This window comes from Nelumbo nucifera, chromosome 7, assembly GCF_055504915.1.
Source record: "Nelumbo nucifera cultivar China Antique chromosome 7, China Antique-T2T, whole genome shotgun sequence".
NCBI classification, from domain to species: domain Eukaryota; kingdom Viridiplantae; phylum Streptophyta; class Magnoliopsida; order Proteales; family Nelumbonaceae; genus Nelumbo; species Nelumbo nucifera.
In genome coordinates, this window is record NC_142655.1 from 27,497,248 (window position 1) to 27,515,784 (window position 18,537).

Sequence of the window (18,537 nt, forward strand, 5' to 3'; positions counted from 1 at the left end):
TTAGAAACCGATACAATACACCCTGTATTGAAGATACTGTATCGATGTTTTAAGCCTTAATCATATGTCTCAAGGTTTTGCAGGATTGGATTTGGTTAAGACCCTGAGGGTACTCTCAATTTCTGGCAGAATATCTTACAAACGAAGTATTAGGTGTTTGATTTATTAAGTGTCCCACTAATTGAACCTGTAGGTTGAAAGGAGGCTAGTTGAACAACTAAAGGTGGTGTTCTGGATAAGCTGAATTGGAAATGGTGTACGATATAATGTCAAAATCAATTCTAAACTACTAAATCCATATAAAAGATTTATATGGGGGGTTGAACTTGTTATATACAACATGAAAATATATATACACAATTACACATTTCCTTTTTGTTCATTCAGATAAGCAGTTCTGATGCACATGGGAACTTGGTTCACGCAGAAACATGCATTCCCAATACAGTTTTAAGACATTTTATCTGACGTTACCTTGATGTAAAACATGTATTCCCCAACCTTGCTCTTTGCCCCGTTCGACAGTAGACAATATAAGTAGTAATATATCCTCAGCGTCCTCCTTGCTCATCAACTCCATGCTTGTCTGCGAGAGTGGTAGTATAGTGGGAGTGCTACAGTTTTTTGTCCTTGTGCTGCTTCTCTTTAGTTGTTGCTGCCATGACACAGTCTCTGAACTGCTTCCAACAACATTTACCACATTCTCTTCTCTATCAGCATGGATTACGCTATCCAAGCCTATCTCAGTCTCTATTACCCAATCTGGATCTGCGACACCACAAAATTCTGGTGTACCTAGTTCCTTTAAACTAGAACACCTAACAACCAAAATCAGCCTTTCAGTGATTACAACAAAGTTCCCCGACTGTTTCAGTGTTTTGCACTTAACAAACACTTCATCCTTCAGCTTGCCATCACCAGCCTCCAGAAGCAATGATGTCCCAATTGCTTCTTCCCAGGAGTAGGGCCTCAGTGGAAGTTCTCTGGATAGAGGTCTTGGAAGACGGACACGAAATCGGCGGGTTTGGTAGAGGTTGCTTTGGTTTCTGATGCTCTGTGCAGTTTTTCCGGTGACTTCAAGAATGCTAGCCATAGGTCGTGCTACAACTCCTGCAGTTCCTAGAGCTATACCTGCAGGAATGAGAAAAATCCATCTTAAGTTGATCAAGCAACCTTTATGAATCTATATGAATGAGGGCCTTGCATTCAAGCTATTAAAGCATGCCTAGTGCTACCTGAAAGAACACCAGGCAGGCCATGTTTCTCGGCTCCTCTGATTGGTGACTGGAGAAGTCCAGTTAGGCCCTGAGAAAGAAAAAAAATCAAGGGGCATTATTAAGTTAACCATGCTATATGGTTACTTTGTTGAACATCCAGAAAATCCATATATTTAGTTTCAAGAGTTTTGTGGAAAAGAATGCCAGAAAAGCTATTTACAACGATGCTAATACTAATGATCTTTGATTACAGATAAAATTTTAAAATAAAATTCAGCAATTCAAGTTTAAATTAGGGTCTGGCACATTGAACTTCAGTTGTCATTGTAGGCAAACATGGTAAGGGAAGTCAACAAGTTTTAGGTTCTCCTAAATAATGAATTGACGACTGTATCAAAAGAATAGCAAGATAGCTGAGCCCATATAGTTGGCATAAGGCTTGGGAGATGATGATGATGTTGACGATGATCAAAAGAATAGCAAGATAACCAATACCCATGTCTCTTTTTTATCAACATCCATGTTGCAATGAAAAGCTTTTGATGCTCAATTCACATTACATCTAGAAAAAAGAAAGTCAATGTTATATGTAACATAGTGATCAATATTTTATTTCTTTTTCAAAAACTTACATATTAATTTCACAAATGACATTAGTTGAATAATCAGATAGTCCCGTGTGAAAGAAAGAAAAAAAAAGAAAGAACAAAGTTGAGAGGTGAATGTAAGAGAGAGAGGCAAGTGCCCCTTCTATTAGATCTTATAGTTTGGGTTACAAACCCATAAAAAGGCAGTCCATTATATTGCCTCCCATAAGTGGATCACAGAAGTCATTCATGCTCAACTTGTGAAATACAATAAGCAATTTGGTTCTTACAACTGTTTAGGTTTAAAAATCAGCCAATTGGTCATCAGGAAACCTCTTGTGTCATTTTTTTTTCATGAATAAGTGCCTATACACTTCAATATATTCAGCAGTCATGCTGTACCAGATTGTGAGCTATGATAACAGCTTTGTTGTCACAACACTACAACTTCATCCTATCCACTTACAACCCTAGTTTAGTCAATAACAACTTCATCCATAAAAATTTCAGGTATACAAGATCATAATCATCATCATCATTATCATCTAAGCTTTATCCCAACTAGACCTGTTCATGGGCTGGGTAGCCCGATGGGCTGGCCCTGCCCGGCCCGTCCTAAATCGGGCTTGGACAAAATTTTAAGCTCGTGGACTCGGGCTCTAAAAATCGGGCACGACTATTTTTTGGGCCGGGCTCGGGCTTTCCCAAATAAGCCTGTCCCGATAATATTAAATATATAATAGAAATATAATATTTAATAATATAATATATATTATATAGAAGTAAAATTAGTAGCAAAAAAGTATTATATATATTAAATGTATAAAATATTATATAATATATAATTAATATATTTGGTACCAATATCTCTATAACCCAAAATAATTTGGTATAAGAATTGAGAAACTGTTTTATTTTTCTATGGATTCCTTCCTTGCTTCTTTAAATACCTATCAAAATCAGGCTTTGGGATTTATATAGGGCCGGGCTCGGGCCTGGTGATTTTCTGTTTATAAAGAGGCAAAGCCCGGCCTGGCCTGTGAACAGGTCTAATCCCAACTATATGGGGTCAACAGATTACTTCTTTTTATGGGTGCTGTAGGTGGTCTTCTATGCACATGACCAAACCATCTTAGTTTACTCTCTCATTTTATTATCGATTGGAATTTATTTAATAAGCATAAAATGCATTAATATGTACCTCCAGGAATTCATTTAATACACCCTTGCTATGTGAAGCTGGACGTTTCTGTTGCTTCTCCATTTTTGCTACATACTGATCGTCAAATGTAAATGCAACAATACCCTGAAAACAGAAATATCTCTTAATGATATCAGGTGTTCTATAATTGATCACAAATAGCAACTGTTGCATGTCACTGATGGAAAGATTTGGCAACATTAGACATGTAGCAATACCTTGTGTGCAGCTTTACTGAACTGGGTGGCAGCATTGCTAACAGCATAGATTGTATTGCTAAGCAGACTTGTTGTGCCCTGTGCCATACTTGTAATTACTCCAGCAGGACTCTGAAAAATCAAAGTTAATTTTCAACATATGAAGCAAATGCAGCATCTTCATCCAGATCAAATGCTAAATAGAAATAATATGAACCTGGAAAATGCTCCTAATGGGAACTGAGAAAAATTCCTTAATGCCCAGTCCGACATTCCTTGCAAATCCCATGGGATTACCTATTACACCAGCTGAACCAAATACCTGCAAGGTTTTGCAAGAAAGAAGCATAGAGAGTGATCAGCCTGAAATAAAAGGAATAATAGCAGGAAAAAATATCTAAAACTGAGAGGAATAGGAGTAGAGAAGAAGAGAAGTGAACAGAATGAACTAGGGATGGAGAGCAGAAGAGATCAAACATAACTGATCTCAACTGCCGCCCCTCTTTTATTAATCTTATAATAAAACTGAAATTACATTAAAGCTCCTCTTAAGTAGATAGGAAATAAAAGAATGAAAAGAATCGCATAGCCCACTTAAATATAACAGAAATAATTTCCTAATACTTCTAACACAAGTTAAACCCTTGGTGAAGAGATCGACTAGCTGATCTTCTGACCTCACATATTCTCCACTGGTGATCTTTTCCCTGACAAAGTGGCAATCCACTTATATGTGCTTAGTTCTTTCATGAAACACTGGATTGGAAGAGATATGTATTAGTCTCCCTATTTGTTTTCTTAGTTGCAGTAGTGCAATTGAACTTTTAGATGATTGAAAAATATAATTTCATTAATTGTTGTTGTGGGATCTTTTCTTTATTCCCTTTCTCCTATCTATTTTCTTCTACATTTCAGATCTATAACTCTTTATTTCATTCCTTCTCCCTTTACCAAATCTGAATTCCTTCTTACCCACACCATGTACCAAACTCCAATCACATACAACTTGGTAGGAGTTTTCTCTTTTCTGTCCATATCAAAGGGACTGTTAAAAGATTGATGATGTTTACCATATGTGCACGAGTTCAAAACAAGAAGGCAAATTTATAAAACAGAGCTCACCTTGTACATTTCATGAAGGAATTGCCGGGTATAGTGCCTGATGAGAACTTCTTGGATGGACTCCCAGCTAGCCATATGATGTGTAATAGTTAGTTGGCGAAGATAGACAGGTGCACCCTCAACATCAGCAATAGCCATAAGGCCTCTCTATAATCAAGTTGTACTATAAATATTAATATAGGCAAGAGATGGTACCCTTAGCACATCTATGCAAATAGAACCACATTTTTATCTTGTGTTCAGACAATTGCAAATTAAGATATGTATTTGTCTAGAGTTTGACCATTGAATGATCCAATAAGAGTTCTACTTCCTCGTGCTTTTAGTAGGTTTTGAAGTTTTAAGCCTTCATCATGAGCTATCATAATTGTTTTTCAAATTTCTGAATACAGAAGATGAGAAGTATTATTAAAAACTAAAGTTTCCCTCTTTTGGGGTGGTATGGCTGCCCTAGTAGGGCATTACTCCACTATTTTAGTTTTCTCCTCCTTTATGGATGTATCCATCCTTTATAGACAACAAGGAAAAATTAGTTTAGGCCCCTTCCCCAACTTTGAACCCGACAAGAAAAATATATTTGAAGAAGTGAATTACTATTTTTTTTTGATATATAAAAGTGAATTACTATTTCCACATGATGTTTAATAAATCTATGTAATTGGCAGTATCGAAAATAGATTAAGATCGTGGTTGGTTGCATACCATTCAGACCAAGGGAAGGCTGGAAGAGAAAGCTCCTTTTTCAGGGCTAAAACCTAAGTTGTGTGTCAAAGAGAGTTTCTCCACAGACAACACTGTTCTCTTTCATTTCATTGACTGAACTAATGTTTTAAAAGCACACGGGGCATTTTGTGCCCAAGACTCAAGGCGATGCGCATGCCTTTTCGAAGCAAGGACAAAGATGCTAAAAAATAAAAAAAGCAAAAAAATTAAAAAAATATTAAACATAATATTAATTAAAAATATAAACTGTAAAACACATCAATTAAAAATATAAACAATAAAGAATAACATTAAAAAATATAAACTCTAAAACATATTAATATTAATTAAAATATTGATAATATTTAAGCTACATAAACATAACATGTAAAGCATACTTAAAATGAAAATTTAAAAATAAAATCAAGCATAACATATAAAACATATTCAAGCATGTAAAACTCTGAATCTCTTTATTCTTTGTCAATTACATTACTTCAAATAGCTAATGAGATGTTAAACATTATGCATTTGTAATTCTATGAATCACCTTTGTACCAAGCCACTCAAGGCAAGCCCAAACAAGTCCATATTAGGGTTTAGATTCTTAATCCCTATAAAAAAAGATGTTATAATTTTAATTGTCTTTTAAAAATATCTTTCATTTAAATGAATGAATAACATTAGCAAATATGGGGTTGTCTCCACTCCAGTGCTTGCCTCAAGGGGCATGGTCCACCCCTAGCCCAGCTGATTGTCCACTAATTCACCGAGTTTTTACATTATTATACTCCCTATTTGTTCCCCCCTTTAGTACAAATTCCTCATCTTTCATTCGAAAAATTGTGCTCTTTGTAGCTTCCATATTTGTGGCAGTTAGTGGTATGGATGTGCTTTAAATCATTGGATTTTCTACAAGAACAACCATAGGAGGTGTCACAAAAAACAAATTCAAGAGTGTAATTACCTTAAATATACTAGGTTTCAGGAACAGAAGTGGGGGAGGAAACTGAGCAACTTACCAGGCATTCTCAATATAGGAGGTTTGATGTGGTTGAGTCTGATGGGCCTTTGGTGGCTTCATTTTGAGACTTACCAAATGAAGGATCTACATCAGAGGCAACTTTATAGATTTACCAAGAGAAGAATCTCTGTATTCTAAATCTTTCAACAAAGTTTTATAGAAAATTTCCATTCATGGAACTATCTTTAGTCTTGGAAACTTCATCAGTTAAGGGAGAACATTATAGATTGTTGAATTGGACACAAAAAGCTTTATAGCTCAAATTGCACATCTTAGATAGTTCCAATCTATATATATATATATTAAAATTGGTCCTGCCATGTCAGCAGTCCTCTCCTTGCTTCAAACCCCCTTCCTAATTTTCTGTTTTTTTGAATTATTTATTTATTTTTTAATTCCACATAATTACCCATTAAACCAATAAGGAAATCACATATGCTTAACTATTTCTAACAACCATAAAGAAAGAGGGATTTGCTTTTCTAATGTTTAGCCAAGTGGCACCACTTTCCCCCACTTCCTCCTAAATTGTCTCTAATTCCTATTTATCTCCTAAATTATCTCTAATTCTTATTTATCTCTTAAATTATCTCTAATTTAGTAGAGAGATTCTCTCCTAAACTATCTTTAATTCCTATTTATCCTCTCCCCCACTTTTTATCTATATCTATCTAAAGAATGTTTCAATTAAAAAAAATTCAGAACTATTTAAATGTTATAACGAAATTATATTACTAAATTAAAAAAAAATTATTCAAAACACAAAAAATTAATAGATTTAATAATATTCATATTATTAATAATTCAATATTTTTACAAAATTCATCATGAAAGTATGTAGTAACAATATAAATTATAATTTTACGAATTATTCAATTTAAATGTTATTCAAATAATAAAAATTTAACATTAAAAATAAAACATTATTTAAATATTTCAATAACTAAAAATCTTAAATAAAAAACATTAAAAATAGCTAAATAATATAACAAAATATTTAATATTACGTAATAACATTAAAATAAATAAAATTCAAATAATGAAAATTTTAAATATTTTAAATATTATTTAAATATTTAAATAACAAAATATTTAACATGACAAAATTTTAAATAGTTAAAATAACAAAATTATGTAATAAATTTAAAAAAAATCTTAAAAGTAGAAAAATAATTATAAGAGAATTCATAAAATACATATTAATAATAATTTAATATTTTACAAAATTAATAACGAATTATGTAATAATAGTACAATTATAATTTTATGGATTATTGAATTCAATAAATAATTAATATTTTAAGAATTTAAATAACAATATTATTTAAATAAGTAAATAATATTGTAAATAACTAATTTCACTTAAATCAATTAATAATTATAGAAAATAACTATCAACAAAATTATATTTATTAGTAATAATTTTACAATAATAGTGTATATTCATTATATATTTATATTTACTATAATTAATATTTATTTTATTTTCAGTATTATTTATTGTTTTTTTTATAAATATACTTTCAGTAATTATTTATAAATATATTTGTATTTTTGTTATTTAATATACAATTATCAATAACTATTGGAGATTAAACAACTATTATTTAACTATTGAGATTTCATTTGTCGTATTTATTGTATTTTTGTTATAAATTTATTTTTAGTAATTATATATTTTTTATAATTTATAGATTAATACTTATTAGAGATTAAACTATTATTTAAGATTACACTATTTATTGGCTAATTTAGTATATTTTCATTATTTATTATATTTTTGTAATTATTGTATTTTTATTATATATCTATTATATTTTCATTAAAAACTTATTTTCAATGATCGTGTATGTTTGCTATAAACTTTCAATAATTATTGGAGATTAAACTATTGTTATTTATTAGAGATTAGACTATAAATTTAGTTGAAATTAGGAGTGTTCAATGATTGGTTCAGTTCAGTTGCATGTTGTTTCGCTAACCAAATCGATCTGGTCAAGTTCGCAGTTTGTCACTCGAAGCTGATTGACCATTAGCGAAAACCCACCAACTCGGGTTGTATCGATTTGGGTCTATTTTCGGTTTAGTTTGTTTGTTCAAAAGATTTAAACTTAAAAAAAATAACTTTAAATTTCATAAATTACAATGATATTATTAAAAAATAAATTACAAAAATTAAATCTATGAAATAAAATATTTTAGACTAACAAATATGGGAATTTTCCTACTTTCCCGTTTAAAAAAATAAATTTAAATATAAAATATTAATATATATTTATTAAACCAAAGCCGATCTGAAATACTAGAAAACCGATCAACTCGGGCTGAGTTTGATCGGATTGTTAAAAAAGTTCAAATATAAAACAATTATATACTCTTATGTATTTCTATTGTTTAACTTTCGCTTAACAAAGCACGAGTCCCCGTCACCATGCCTCTCCTTGCTCCATTATTCCCACCCTACATTCTCTTTGACTTTCTCTCCTCTCCCCTTCCCACCGTTCCCATTAAGCCATGTCACCCAACTACCTAAAAATATTCCTATAATCTCTCTCCTAAGGTATGTCATTTAAACCAATAGGAAAGTAATAGAGGAGGCACGGCTCAGGACGCCTCATAGGCCAGCACAACACAACTCGCACTTTGTGCAGGCCACATGTGGGTCGTGTCGTGCCGATCCAATTTACACCTCTACTTGAACCCGCCCAATACTGGGGACGGGGCAGGGAAATTCGAGGATTCTCCATCCTTGAGGAGTGGGGTGCCTTGCCCCCGAACTTGCCCGACATTGAGTGGTTACCTTGCCTTGAACCCGCGTGACATTGGGGACGGGGTGGGATGGGGTAGAGTGTCTTGACAATGGGGCAGGGAAAGGAATGGGGTGCCCTGTCCTGAATCCACTCCATTGTCATTCCTATATAATTGTTAATTATTAGTGGAATTAATAAAAATGTTAGCTTTTATAATTATTTTTATTTATTTTAAAATTAATCAAAATTTCATTTAAAAATAATAAAAAGAATAAAAATTATTAAAATTACTACAAATTATTAATAAAACTAAGTTTATTAAGAAATATTTGTTCATATTCAATTAACAATAATTATTTTTTACAAATCAACATTAAATAAAAAATAAATTATTAAATCTTTTAGATTTTCCCGTGCATCGCACGGGTCCCTGCTAGTAAATTGTCATAAAGCTAGAATTTAGCCCTCTAAGCCATTCCTCTAAATTTTCATCTATCCTCTGACACAAAAAGCTTTATAGGTCAAATTGCACGTCTTAGATACTCAAGAAATTGTCGTAAAGCTAGAATTCAGCCCTCTAATCCATTCCTCTAAATTTTCATCTATCCTTATCAATTTGATATAAGAGCAGGTCCTGATAAATTCTGTACCATTATAACTACAATAAAGGATATCTATACTTATAAAGAGGATAAGGCAGCCTGTGTTTAGAGGATCTTTTCCTTTCTAAATGGGCTTTTGAATAAGTGCTTGTTAAATAAGCACATTTTGAGCATTTATTGAGAAGAATGTTGACACACCAATAGAGTTGAATGCAGTTACTTGAAAGAGGGTTCTATTTATAGCCTAACTTTATGCTATATTATCAACAACATTTTTGGAAGTCTCATATATTCAACCATGGCCCATTCAAATATTGCATATGAAATTTAGGTTGTGAGGTATTTTGTATCTCCAGAGTATTCATTCTACAACTATACATAGGATAATAAGGTACTAGTGTGATTCTATATTGAGAGGGTTATTTTTCACTAATTCACTCATCTTCAACTTTTCAGTTTAGAGACTATGAAGAAGTAGGTTTAGCAGGTTGTCCTAATACTTGTCCCTCCACTACAGGCTGGTGCATATTTCTTGGTAACTCATTGATTTCATAGAAATGCAAGAAGGAACTCATAATTTTTAAGTCATCATCAGAATCTGAACCTAAGATCATGTCCTTAGCCTGTAGTGAAATAGTTTGGCTTTGGGGGTATTTTCTGAACTTAATATTCCTTGTACATCCTCCATTATATGCTGATAACAAATACCGTTTCGTTGCTCTTAACCATATCTTCCATGAGATACAAAGAACTGATCAGATAAGTTCCTAAGACAGCATTTTTATTCCCACCTGGAAAGCAGTGCTACTAAAGTGGATGAGAGACTCTGGTGATGTAAGACCCACATTTCTATGCATCCAGGGAGTGCTTGAGAAACTGTAAGATCAAAGGAGCATCATGTTAGTGAAATGATCATACCATAGGGTTTTGAGATAAACTAAGAATTGCAAATTATTTCCTATTAAGAATGATTTATTTTCTTAGTAGGTGGTCACCTTGTGGTAGTTCTTTGTTTCATTGTATAGGTGGAACATCAAACTCATTTCTTTTTATCTATACTACCACTTGCAAAAATAACATATCTAATACATCAAGATAAAGCTAAAGAAAGAATGTGACTGAGAAAACAATTAGGACTCACCTCAAGGTCAACTTGATAGGAGATAAATCAAATACTTCAACATATATTTTCTCCTTTCTTCTTGCTAGGAGGTAAATTTGCTGCCATGGGGCTCCGATTGGACCAACCGAAGGTAATGCTGGACTGCTTTCCCTATTTCCAAAAAGATTATTCACAGAAAGGGGTTCACGTCCTACAATAAGAAAGCCAATCATGAATTTGTGAAGATTGTTACATTACAGGAGCATATTTTATATACAAGCAGATGCAGCATAAAACCGGGATATTTGAAGGTTCTGATCTGTAATCTTGAAATTACAGTCCTGGCAAAGTCAAACAAGCTTAAGATCACTTCTTCCTCAAGATCAAGCCGCAAAGCTGCTAATCTGCACACATGTAATAAGACTACTGTATCATTTATGTACTAACAAAATTGATACTGATATCAATTATTAATGAAAATGAGATAACCTTAGAGTTATGTATTCGAAGGAAACAAGTGAAATATCCTTATTCCTCCATTTTGCTGCAGCTAGAAATAACATAGGTCCACATGGACTCTCAGAAATAGTGTGCATCACATTTGCATTTTTGATCTTTGAACTATCATCTTTACTTTTCAGCTGGTCTGATGAATTTCCTCTGTATACATGATCCATTGACAGGATAACAGGATAGGGGGTATTGTGCAATTGGTTATCAATTTGCAAAGAAGAAATTTGAAAAGAAAACTTTTGCTGATGCACATTTTGGAGAACTTCTATCTTGGTGTCCTTAGCGGATGCAAAAAGCAATTCCTGTAAAGAAGAAACATTTAGTTGCCAATATGGAAAAATGATTGGTAAAGAAAACAGAATTTCTATTATCTATACCTGTGGGTAAGAGTTAATCAGAGAAATCCCAATAAATGACAAGTGAACCACAATCCTCTCTCTGTAATCAGAGGATGCTGGCCCCTCCTGATCAGGATTTCTTTTGTTTTTGAAGCCAGGAAATTGAGTTTCCTTCATATCTTTCAAAAAATGAAGACTTGAATCGATGACACTGAGTACCTGTTAACAAGAAAAGTATTAACATTCTTATATTAACAAACTAATATCAAAAGCTTCTAGTCAACCAACCAAGAAATAATATTGGAAATGCACCTTAACCGCTCCTTCAGCATGGATAGAGAGAAAAAATCTTCTTTCAGTCTTCTGAAGACACAAATGTGTGTAAGTTGTAAGAATAAATCACACTCATGAAAGGGAAATTGATTAGCGATCAGGGCAGATAAATAACTAACACAAGGGTCTTGCAGTACAATTGAATGATATAAAAACTTCCATATACAGTAACACTCATTAGAGACACAACTGTATGTTCCATTTGTGTTGCAAAATACATTTTTTTTTCTGGTATTAAGATAAGAAAAACACAAATGTAAAAGGAACAGATATTGGTTCAACAACCACAAGTTTGCACAATTATATTGCTCTACCAAATGATTAGGCAAGATATAGTGGAATGTTTTGATATCATTTCATAAAAAGAACATTGATTCTTTCTAACCAAGACAGAAGAAAAACAGTCTTTTGAAAAGAAAGGACTGTTTAAAAAGTTGAAGAAAATCAAAAGAAAGTAGCAGAAATCAGGTTTCAAGAAGAGAGAAGAAGAAGGTGGCGGCAACTAAGGTTTAGAGAGAGAATTTTGAACATAACCTTGTCTCTTACACCCCTAATTCCATTTCATTAAGTTAAACTTTAATAATTTACAGAGAGGCCCCTAGTTGGCAGAAAAATAAAAACATAACACACGAAAGAATAAAGCCTAGAATAAGGCTCATTACAGCAATCAGCTAACTGTCCTTCAGAAGTGATGAAAGGTAGACACACTTCACCAGAAGCCACTCTTTCTCGAATGAAGTGTCTGTCAACTTCAATATGTTTAGTCCTGTCATGTTGCACTGGATTGTGAGCAGTGTTGATGGCAGCCTGATTATCACAGTATAACATCATTGGCTTATCATGCTCAATACCCAGTTCCTCTATCAAGGATCTAAGCCACAATAGTTCAGAAACTCTATGAGCCATGGCTCTGTATTCAGCTTCGGCTGAAGATCGGGCAACAACTGTTTGTTTCTTGCTTCTCCAAGAGACAATATTACTTGCCACCAAGCTACAGTACCCATAGGTAGATCTTCTATCATCAATGTTTCCGGCCCAATCAGCATCTGTGTAGGCTTCAAGTTTCATATGGCCATGCTTAGCAAATAGAATTCCCTTTCCAGGGGAACCCTTCAAATAACACAGAATCTGCTCTGCTGCTGCCATGTATCCTAGGGAGCATGCATGAACTGACTAATGCAACTGACAACATATGCAATGTCTGGCCGAGTCATGCATAGATAGAGAGGTTTTCCTAATAGTCTTTGGAAGACTCCCTTATCTTTCAACAATATTCCATCTGAAGCAGAGAGTTTATGACTCATATCAATAGGAGTAGCAACTGGTTTAGCACCCATCTTCCCTGTTTCAGAGAGCAAATCAAGTACATACTTTCTTTGAGAGATAAGTATCCCATCCTTGGATCTAGCAATTTCTATGCCAAGAAAGTATCTCAATTCCCCCAGATCTTTGATCTCAAACTCTGTATGAAGGAAAGATTTGAGATCATTAATCCCTGATACATCATTACCAGTCACGACAATATCATCAACATACACAATCAAGTAAACGGCCAAGGATCCTCTCCTCTTCATAAAGAGGGTATGATCAAACTGTGTTTGTACATAGCCAAAGATAACAAGGGCAGCCCTAAACCTTTCAAACCATGCTCTAGGGGATTGTTTAAGTCCATAAAGAGATTTTTTCAGCTTGCAGACTTTCCCTTTCATATTTGTTTCATACATCCCTGGAGGAAGAGACATATAGATCTCCTCATGTAACTCTCCATTCAGAAATGCATTCTTTACATCCAACTAATAAAGTGGCCAGTCTGAGTGTGCAACCAAAGATAGCAAAACTCTCACAGATGTCATCTTGGCAATAGGAGCAAAGGTCTCCAGATAATCAATCCCTTATGTCTTGTGTATAACCTTTTGCAACCAGCCTAGCCTTGTACCTTTCAATGGTGCCATCAACATGATATTTGATAGTTAAAACCCACTTACAGCCTATTAGATCCTTCCCTTCAGGCAAATCAACCACCTCCCAAGTGTCATTCTTGTGCAGGGCATCAATTTCTGTTCTCATAGCATCCTTCCATTCTGGAATACTAAGAGCTTTTGACACAGGTCTGGGAATTGGGTTAGAAGCAACAAAAGAAAGGTAGGCAAAATATGAAGGAGAGAGCAAACTATAAGAAAGGTGTTTGGAAATGCAATGTGCAATACACTTCATTTTTCCTTTCCTAATAGCAATATGGATATCAAGGTCTGGGAAGGATGACTCCAAAGGGGCTGAATCAGTACTTGTTGTCTCTTCTGTGATTGGAAGTGCAGGAGGCTCATGTTTTGTAGGGGAAACAATCTGCTTATTTCTGGTTCTCTGCCGTTGGTACAACCTGGGATTAAAAAGAGGACGAGGAGGTAAAGGAGGAAGGATAGGAACACTGGAATGAGAATGAAATGACTGATCCTCACTTGACTCATTTGAAGGAGGAAGAGTCTCAGCAGAAGACTCAATTGGGACAGGAAGGGGAAGAGCAAACAACTGTGACAAATTCTCCCCCTTTGGACAATGCCTTTCCTGAGAAGAATCATAAAAGGGAGAGAACTCATCAAAGGTGACATCCATTGAGACATACTGAGTGCCAGTCTTCGGATCAAAACAACAGTAACCCTTTTGTGTGGGGGAATAACGAAGGAAGATACACTTATGAGCTTTTGGTTTAAATTTATGTCTCTGGACACTTGGGATATGTACATAACAAGTGCAGCCAAAGATACGAAGAGGAATAAGAAAAAGATCATTGCTCGGATGAAGAGGACTGAAGGGAGACTTAAACCCCCAAACCCTGGACGACATAGGGTTGATTAGGTAGGTTGCAGTGAGAATAACATCACCCCAAAATTTTGTAAGGACATGTGAGGCAAAGAGAATACTTCTTGCAACTTCAACAATATGCCGATTTTTTCTTTCAGCAGCTCCATTCTGTTCTGGGGTCTAACACAGGAGCTTTGGTGAATAATCCCCAAATCAGTGAGATAACAAGTCAGTTTTTTCTCAAAATATTCTTTTGCATTGTCGGATATGAAAATTTTAATTCTGGTATCAAATTGGGTTAGGACAAATTCATGGAATTGCCTCACAAGTCTGGGAACTTCATCACGGGACTTCATAAAAAATATCCAAGTAAACCGAGGAAAGCCATCAATGAACAAGATAAAATATTTGTAGCCACCCATAGTAGGTAAGTGGTAAGGCCCCCACACATCAGAGTGCACAATATGAAATGGAGAAGATCTTTTATTAGTCAGAGGATAATTGCTTCTACAATGTTTTGACGATTCACACGACTCACAATGAAGACTGGACAAACTAATTCCCTTAAACAGTTCTGGGAATAAATGACTTAATGCAGAAAAGGAAAGATGACCCAAATGAAAATGACATAACATGACTCGACTGATGGACTCTGTAGACGTAGACCCAAAAGCAGCTTTTCCAGGTTGTTCATGTCTCTGTCCAGGAGTGTCCAGTAGATATATTCTATTCGCCTTATGGCCACTACCAATCACTTTCTGAGACTCCAGATCCTAAAAAATACAGTAGGAAGGAAAGAAGGTTACACAACAGTTCAATGACTTAGTTAGGCTACTTAAAGATAACAAATTTGTATTTAGCTTGGGTACATGAAGAGCGGAAGGAAGTACCAAGGAATCTGTAGCCTTGATGGTTCCCTTACTGGAGATAGGGGCAAGAGAGCCATCGACTAGGGTGATTTTGTCACGGCCAGGAAGTAAATCATAAGAAATAAACAAAGTGGAAAGGCTGGTCATATGATTAGAAGCACCAGAATCAATAATGCAAGGACTCCTACGATTACCTGAAACAGTTGCATGATTGGCAGAAACCCGTATGCCTGAATGAGCAAATGTAGAAGAGGTTGAATTTCCTGGAGGGTTGGAAGAAGAGGCCACACCCTCTAGGTGACTGATCATCCTCCCGAACTTCTCATATTTTGCCTTCATAGATGCTAACTGCTCACTAGCAATTATCTCTTCAGTTTGGTATCTGTCACTATCTAGACCAGCAACAATATTGGCACTCCTTGCCTTCATATTATCAGACTTCTTTTGAAACCGAAGAGGAAGAAATTCAGGATGCAATTTCCAACACTTGCCTTTAGTTTGTTTTGGCTTCTTACAGTACTCACAAATAATTTCTTTCTTCTTTGAGCTACTTGGAGTCCCTGCAACTCCTTTGGGTTTCACTCCCATATTAGCAAAGTGATCATTTAGACCAACCCCTTGGACCTGGACAAGTCTCCTGCTTTCTTCACTACTTACCAAGGCATAGGCTTGAGACAGTGAAACACTATCCTTGGATAAAATGTTTTGCTTTGTGATGTCATACTCTGGATTCAGCCTTGTCAGAAACTCAAACACCTTGTTTCTCTTAACAAGTTTCCTGTAGGTCTCAGCATCACTAGTGGTGTCCCAGGCTACAACTTCTATCAAATCAATTTCTTGCCATAAAGACTTTAGTATTGAGAAATACACAGCTAACGGTAACTCCCCCTATCTCAAATTCTTCACATCACTTCTTAGCTTGTAAACCTTGGCCACATTTAATTTCTGGGAATAGGTTTCAGAAACACTATCCCAAATTTCCTCTGCTGAGTTCATCCACAAATAGTGCTGACTAATTTGCGGTTGCATTGAGTTCACAAGCCATCCAATAACAGTATAATTTTCTTGCATCCATTTTTCATATGATGGATCATCTTCTGAAGGAGCCTTCTTGCTCCTGGAGATAAAACCCCATTTGCCTCTACTGCAGATATGAATTTTTACTGATTATGACCAAGCCAGATAATTAGTTCCATCTAGCTTGACTATGGTCACAGCCAGTAGAGAGTTTACAGAGGTTCTCGGAACCTGTTCGGATTCAGCAACATGCTTGTTATCAACTCCTGAAGGGTTCATCTTCTAACAACTTCGAATAATAACAAATGAAGATAGAACAAAAACTATGTTGTGAGCCAACCTCTATGCAGTCGTACCAGCTACCTGTGTCACACCCAAAATCTGGGAGAAACAGAGAAATCTCAGCCGCTCCTTGTAGACTTCACAGAACACCAATCCTCTTGATTCGATCTTCAAGATGAAGGATGAGAAGACTTTCAGTCACTGATTGCCCAGGTCAAACTCCTTGTGGGGCCTGCAATCAGATTTCTCCAAAAAATTAAGGTTTCGAGAAACACACTTGAATCTGTTAGGAGGACGACAAAACCAGTCCCCTTCTCTCTAGAAACCACTAACAACTAGGCTGAAATAGGTTTCTTTAACTATTCATACAATTCAGTTCTCCATACACACCGTGTATGGGAAAAAAGAGGTGACAAGAGGAAAAAGTCGAGCCTGCTCTAATACCAAGAAGAAAAACAGCCTTTTGAAAAGAAAGGATTGTTTAATAAGTTGCAGAAAATCAAAAGAAAGTAGCAGAAATCAGGTTTCAAGAGGAGAGAAGAAGAAGAAGAAGGTGGCGGCAACTAGGGTTCAGAGAGAGAGATTTTCGAACATAACCTTCTCTCTTACACCCCTAATTCCATTTCATTAAGTTAAACTTTAATAATTTACAGAGAGGCCCTTAGTTGGGCAGAAAAATAAAAACATAACATAAGAAAGAATAAAGCCCAGATTAAGGCCTATTATAGCAAAGAACATAAAAAATAAAGAAGGATAAACAGCCTATGGGCCATTCGGTCCATCTTCTATACAAAGACTTTCATGGAGAATATGGTTTTCCTAGAGAATGTGATGAGTAAAATGAGATTTGGGGGGAGAAGGATATGGTGGGAAGAAGTATGCATTTCTTTGGTTCTTCCTATATTCCTGTTAATGGATCTTCCTTCATTTTTTTTTTCTTTTTAGATTTTGAGACTGATTAGAGAAGGGGATTCTGTTATGTTTTATTCATTTTGAGGGGAGAAGTACGCATTTCTTTGCTTCTTCCTATATTCCTGTTAATGGATCTTCCTTCATATATATATATATATATATATTCTTTTTAGATTTTGAGACTGATTAGAGAAGGGGATTCTGTTATGTTTTATTCATTTTGAGGGGAGAAGGATATGGTGGGCAGAAGTATGCATTTCTTTGGTTCTTCCTATATTCCTGTTAATGGATCTTCCTTCATATATATATATATTTTCCTTTTAGATTTTGAGACTGAATAGAGAAGAGGATTCTGTTATGTTTTATTCACTTTGAGGTCAATAAACTTGTGTAAAGTATAAAAAAGAGAATAGGGGATCAAGGGCAACTAAGACTTTGGAGTTGGATTACTAGTGCAGTTTCATTTAACATGGAGGTTAACTCATGTTCCTTTGAGCTTCATATATATATATATATATATATTTTCTTTTTAGATTTTGAGACTGAATAGAGAAGAGGATTCTGTTATGTTTTATTCACTTTGAGGTCAATAAACTTGTGTAAAGTATAAAAAAGAGAATAGGGGATCAAGGGCAACTAAGACTTTGGAGTTGGATTACTAGTGCAGTTTCATTTAACATGGAGGTTAACTCATGTTCCTTTGAGCTTTGATATAAAGAACATCAAATCAAATTACAATTCAATATTGACTGCTGAGTAGGATAGTTTGAACGGAAGTCATAATGCAGTCAAACCACCAATATTACCATTTCCACTCTAACAGTTAGTAACCTAACAATGTACCTCTGTTGTTGAAGGTAAGCATATAGGTGTGTACTCCTTTACATGATCGAGAATGAATGAACCCAGGATTCGCTCACCAGGAACCTTATGATTTGCACATAAATATAGATTAGCATGTAAATCAATT

At 34.8% G+C, this 18,537-nt stretch overlaps 1 protein-coding gene across 10 annotated transcripts in view; it reads right to left on the bottom strand.

The window, feature by feature from the left end:
* Nucleotides 1-264: 264 nt before the first annotated feature.
* The window catches only part of LOC104593388 (vacuolar protein sorting-associated protein, putative (DUF1162)), a 156,223-nt gene continuing 137,950 nt past the window's right edge, over nt 265-18,537 (bottom strand). For 7 of the 10 annotated variants that reach the window (XM_088890930.1, XM_088890931.1, XM_088890932.1 and 4 more), the window contains 13 exons: nt 18,411-18,494; nt 11,668-11,718; nt 11,395-11,574; nt 10,994-11,319; nt 10,802-10,908; nt 10,544-10,715; nt 10,194-10,278; nt 4,325-4,471; nt 3,420-3,524; nt 3,224-3,334; nt 3,006-3,110; nt 1,236-1,305; nt 265-1,131 (listed from right to left, as the gene is read on the bottom strand). In XM_088890930.1, coding sequence (XP_088747056.1) covers nt 461-1,131; nt 1,236-1,305; nt 3,006-3,110; nt 3,224-3,334; nt 3,420-3,524; nt 4,325-4,471; nt 10,194-10,278; nt 10,544-10,715; nt 10,802-10,908; nt 10,994-11,319; nt 11,395-11,574; nt 11,668-11,718; nt 18,411-18,494 — 2,214 coding nt within the window. In that variant the 3' untranslated portion in view covers nt 265-460. Of the gene's footprint in view, nt 1,132-1,235; nt 1,306-3,005; nt 3,111-3,223; nt 3,335-3,419; nt 3,525-4,324; nt 4,472-5,922; nt 5,939-6,048; nt 6,135-10,193; nt 10,279-10,543; nt 10,716-10,801; nt 10,909-10,993; nt 11,320-11,394; nt 11,575-11,667; nt 11,719-18,410; nt 18,495-18,537 lie in introns of those variants that run through there. The other 3 variants (XR_016078241.1, XM_019197043.2, XM_088890933.1) reach the window with 3 other exon arrangements.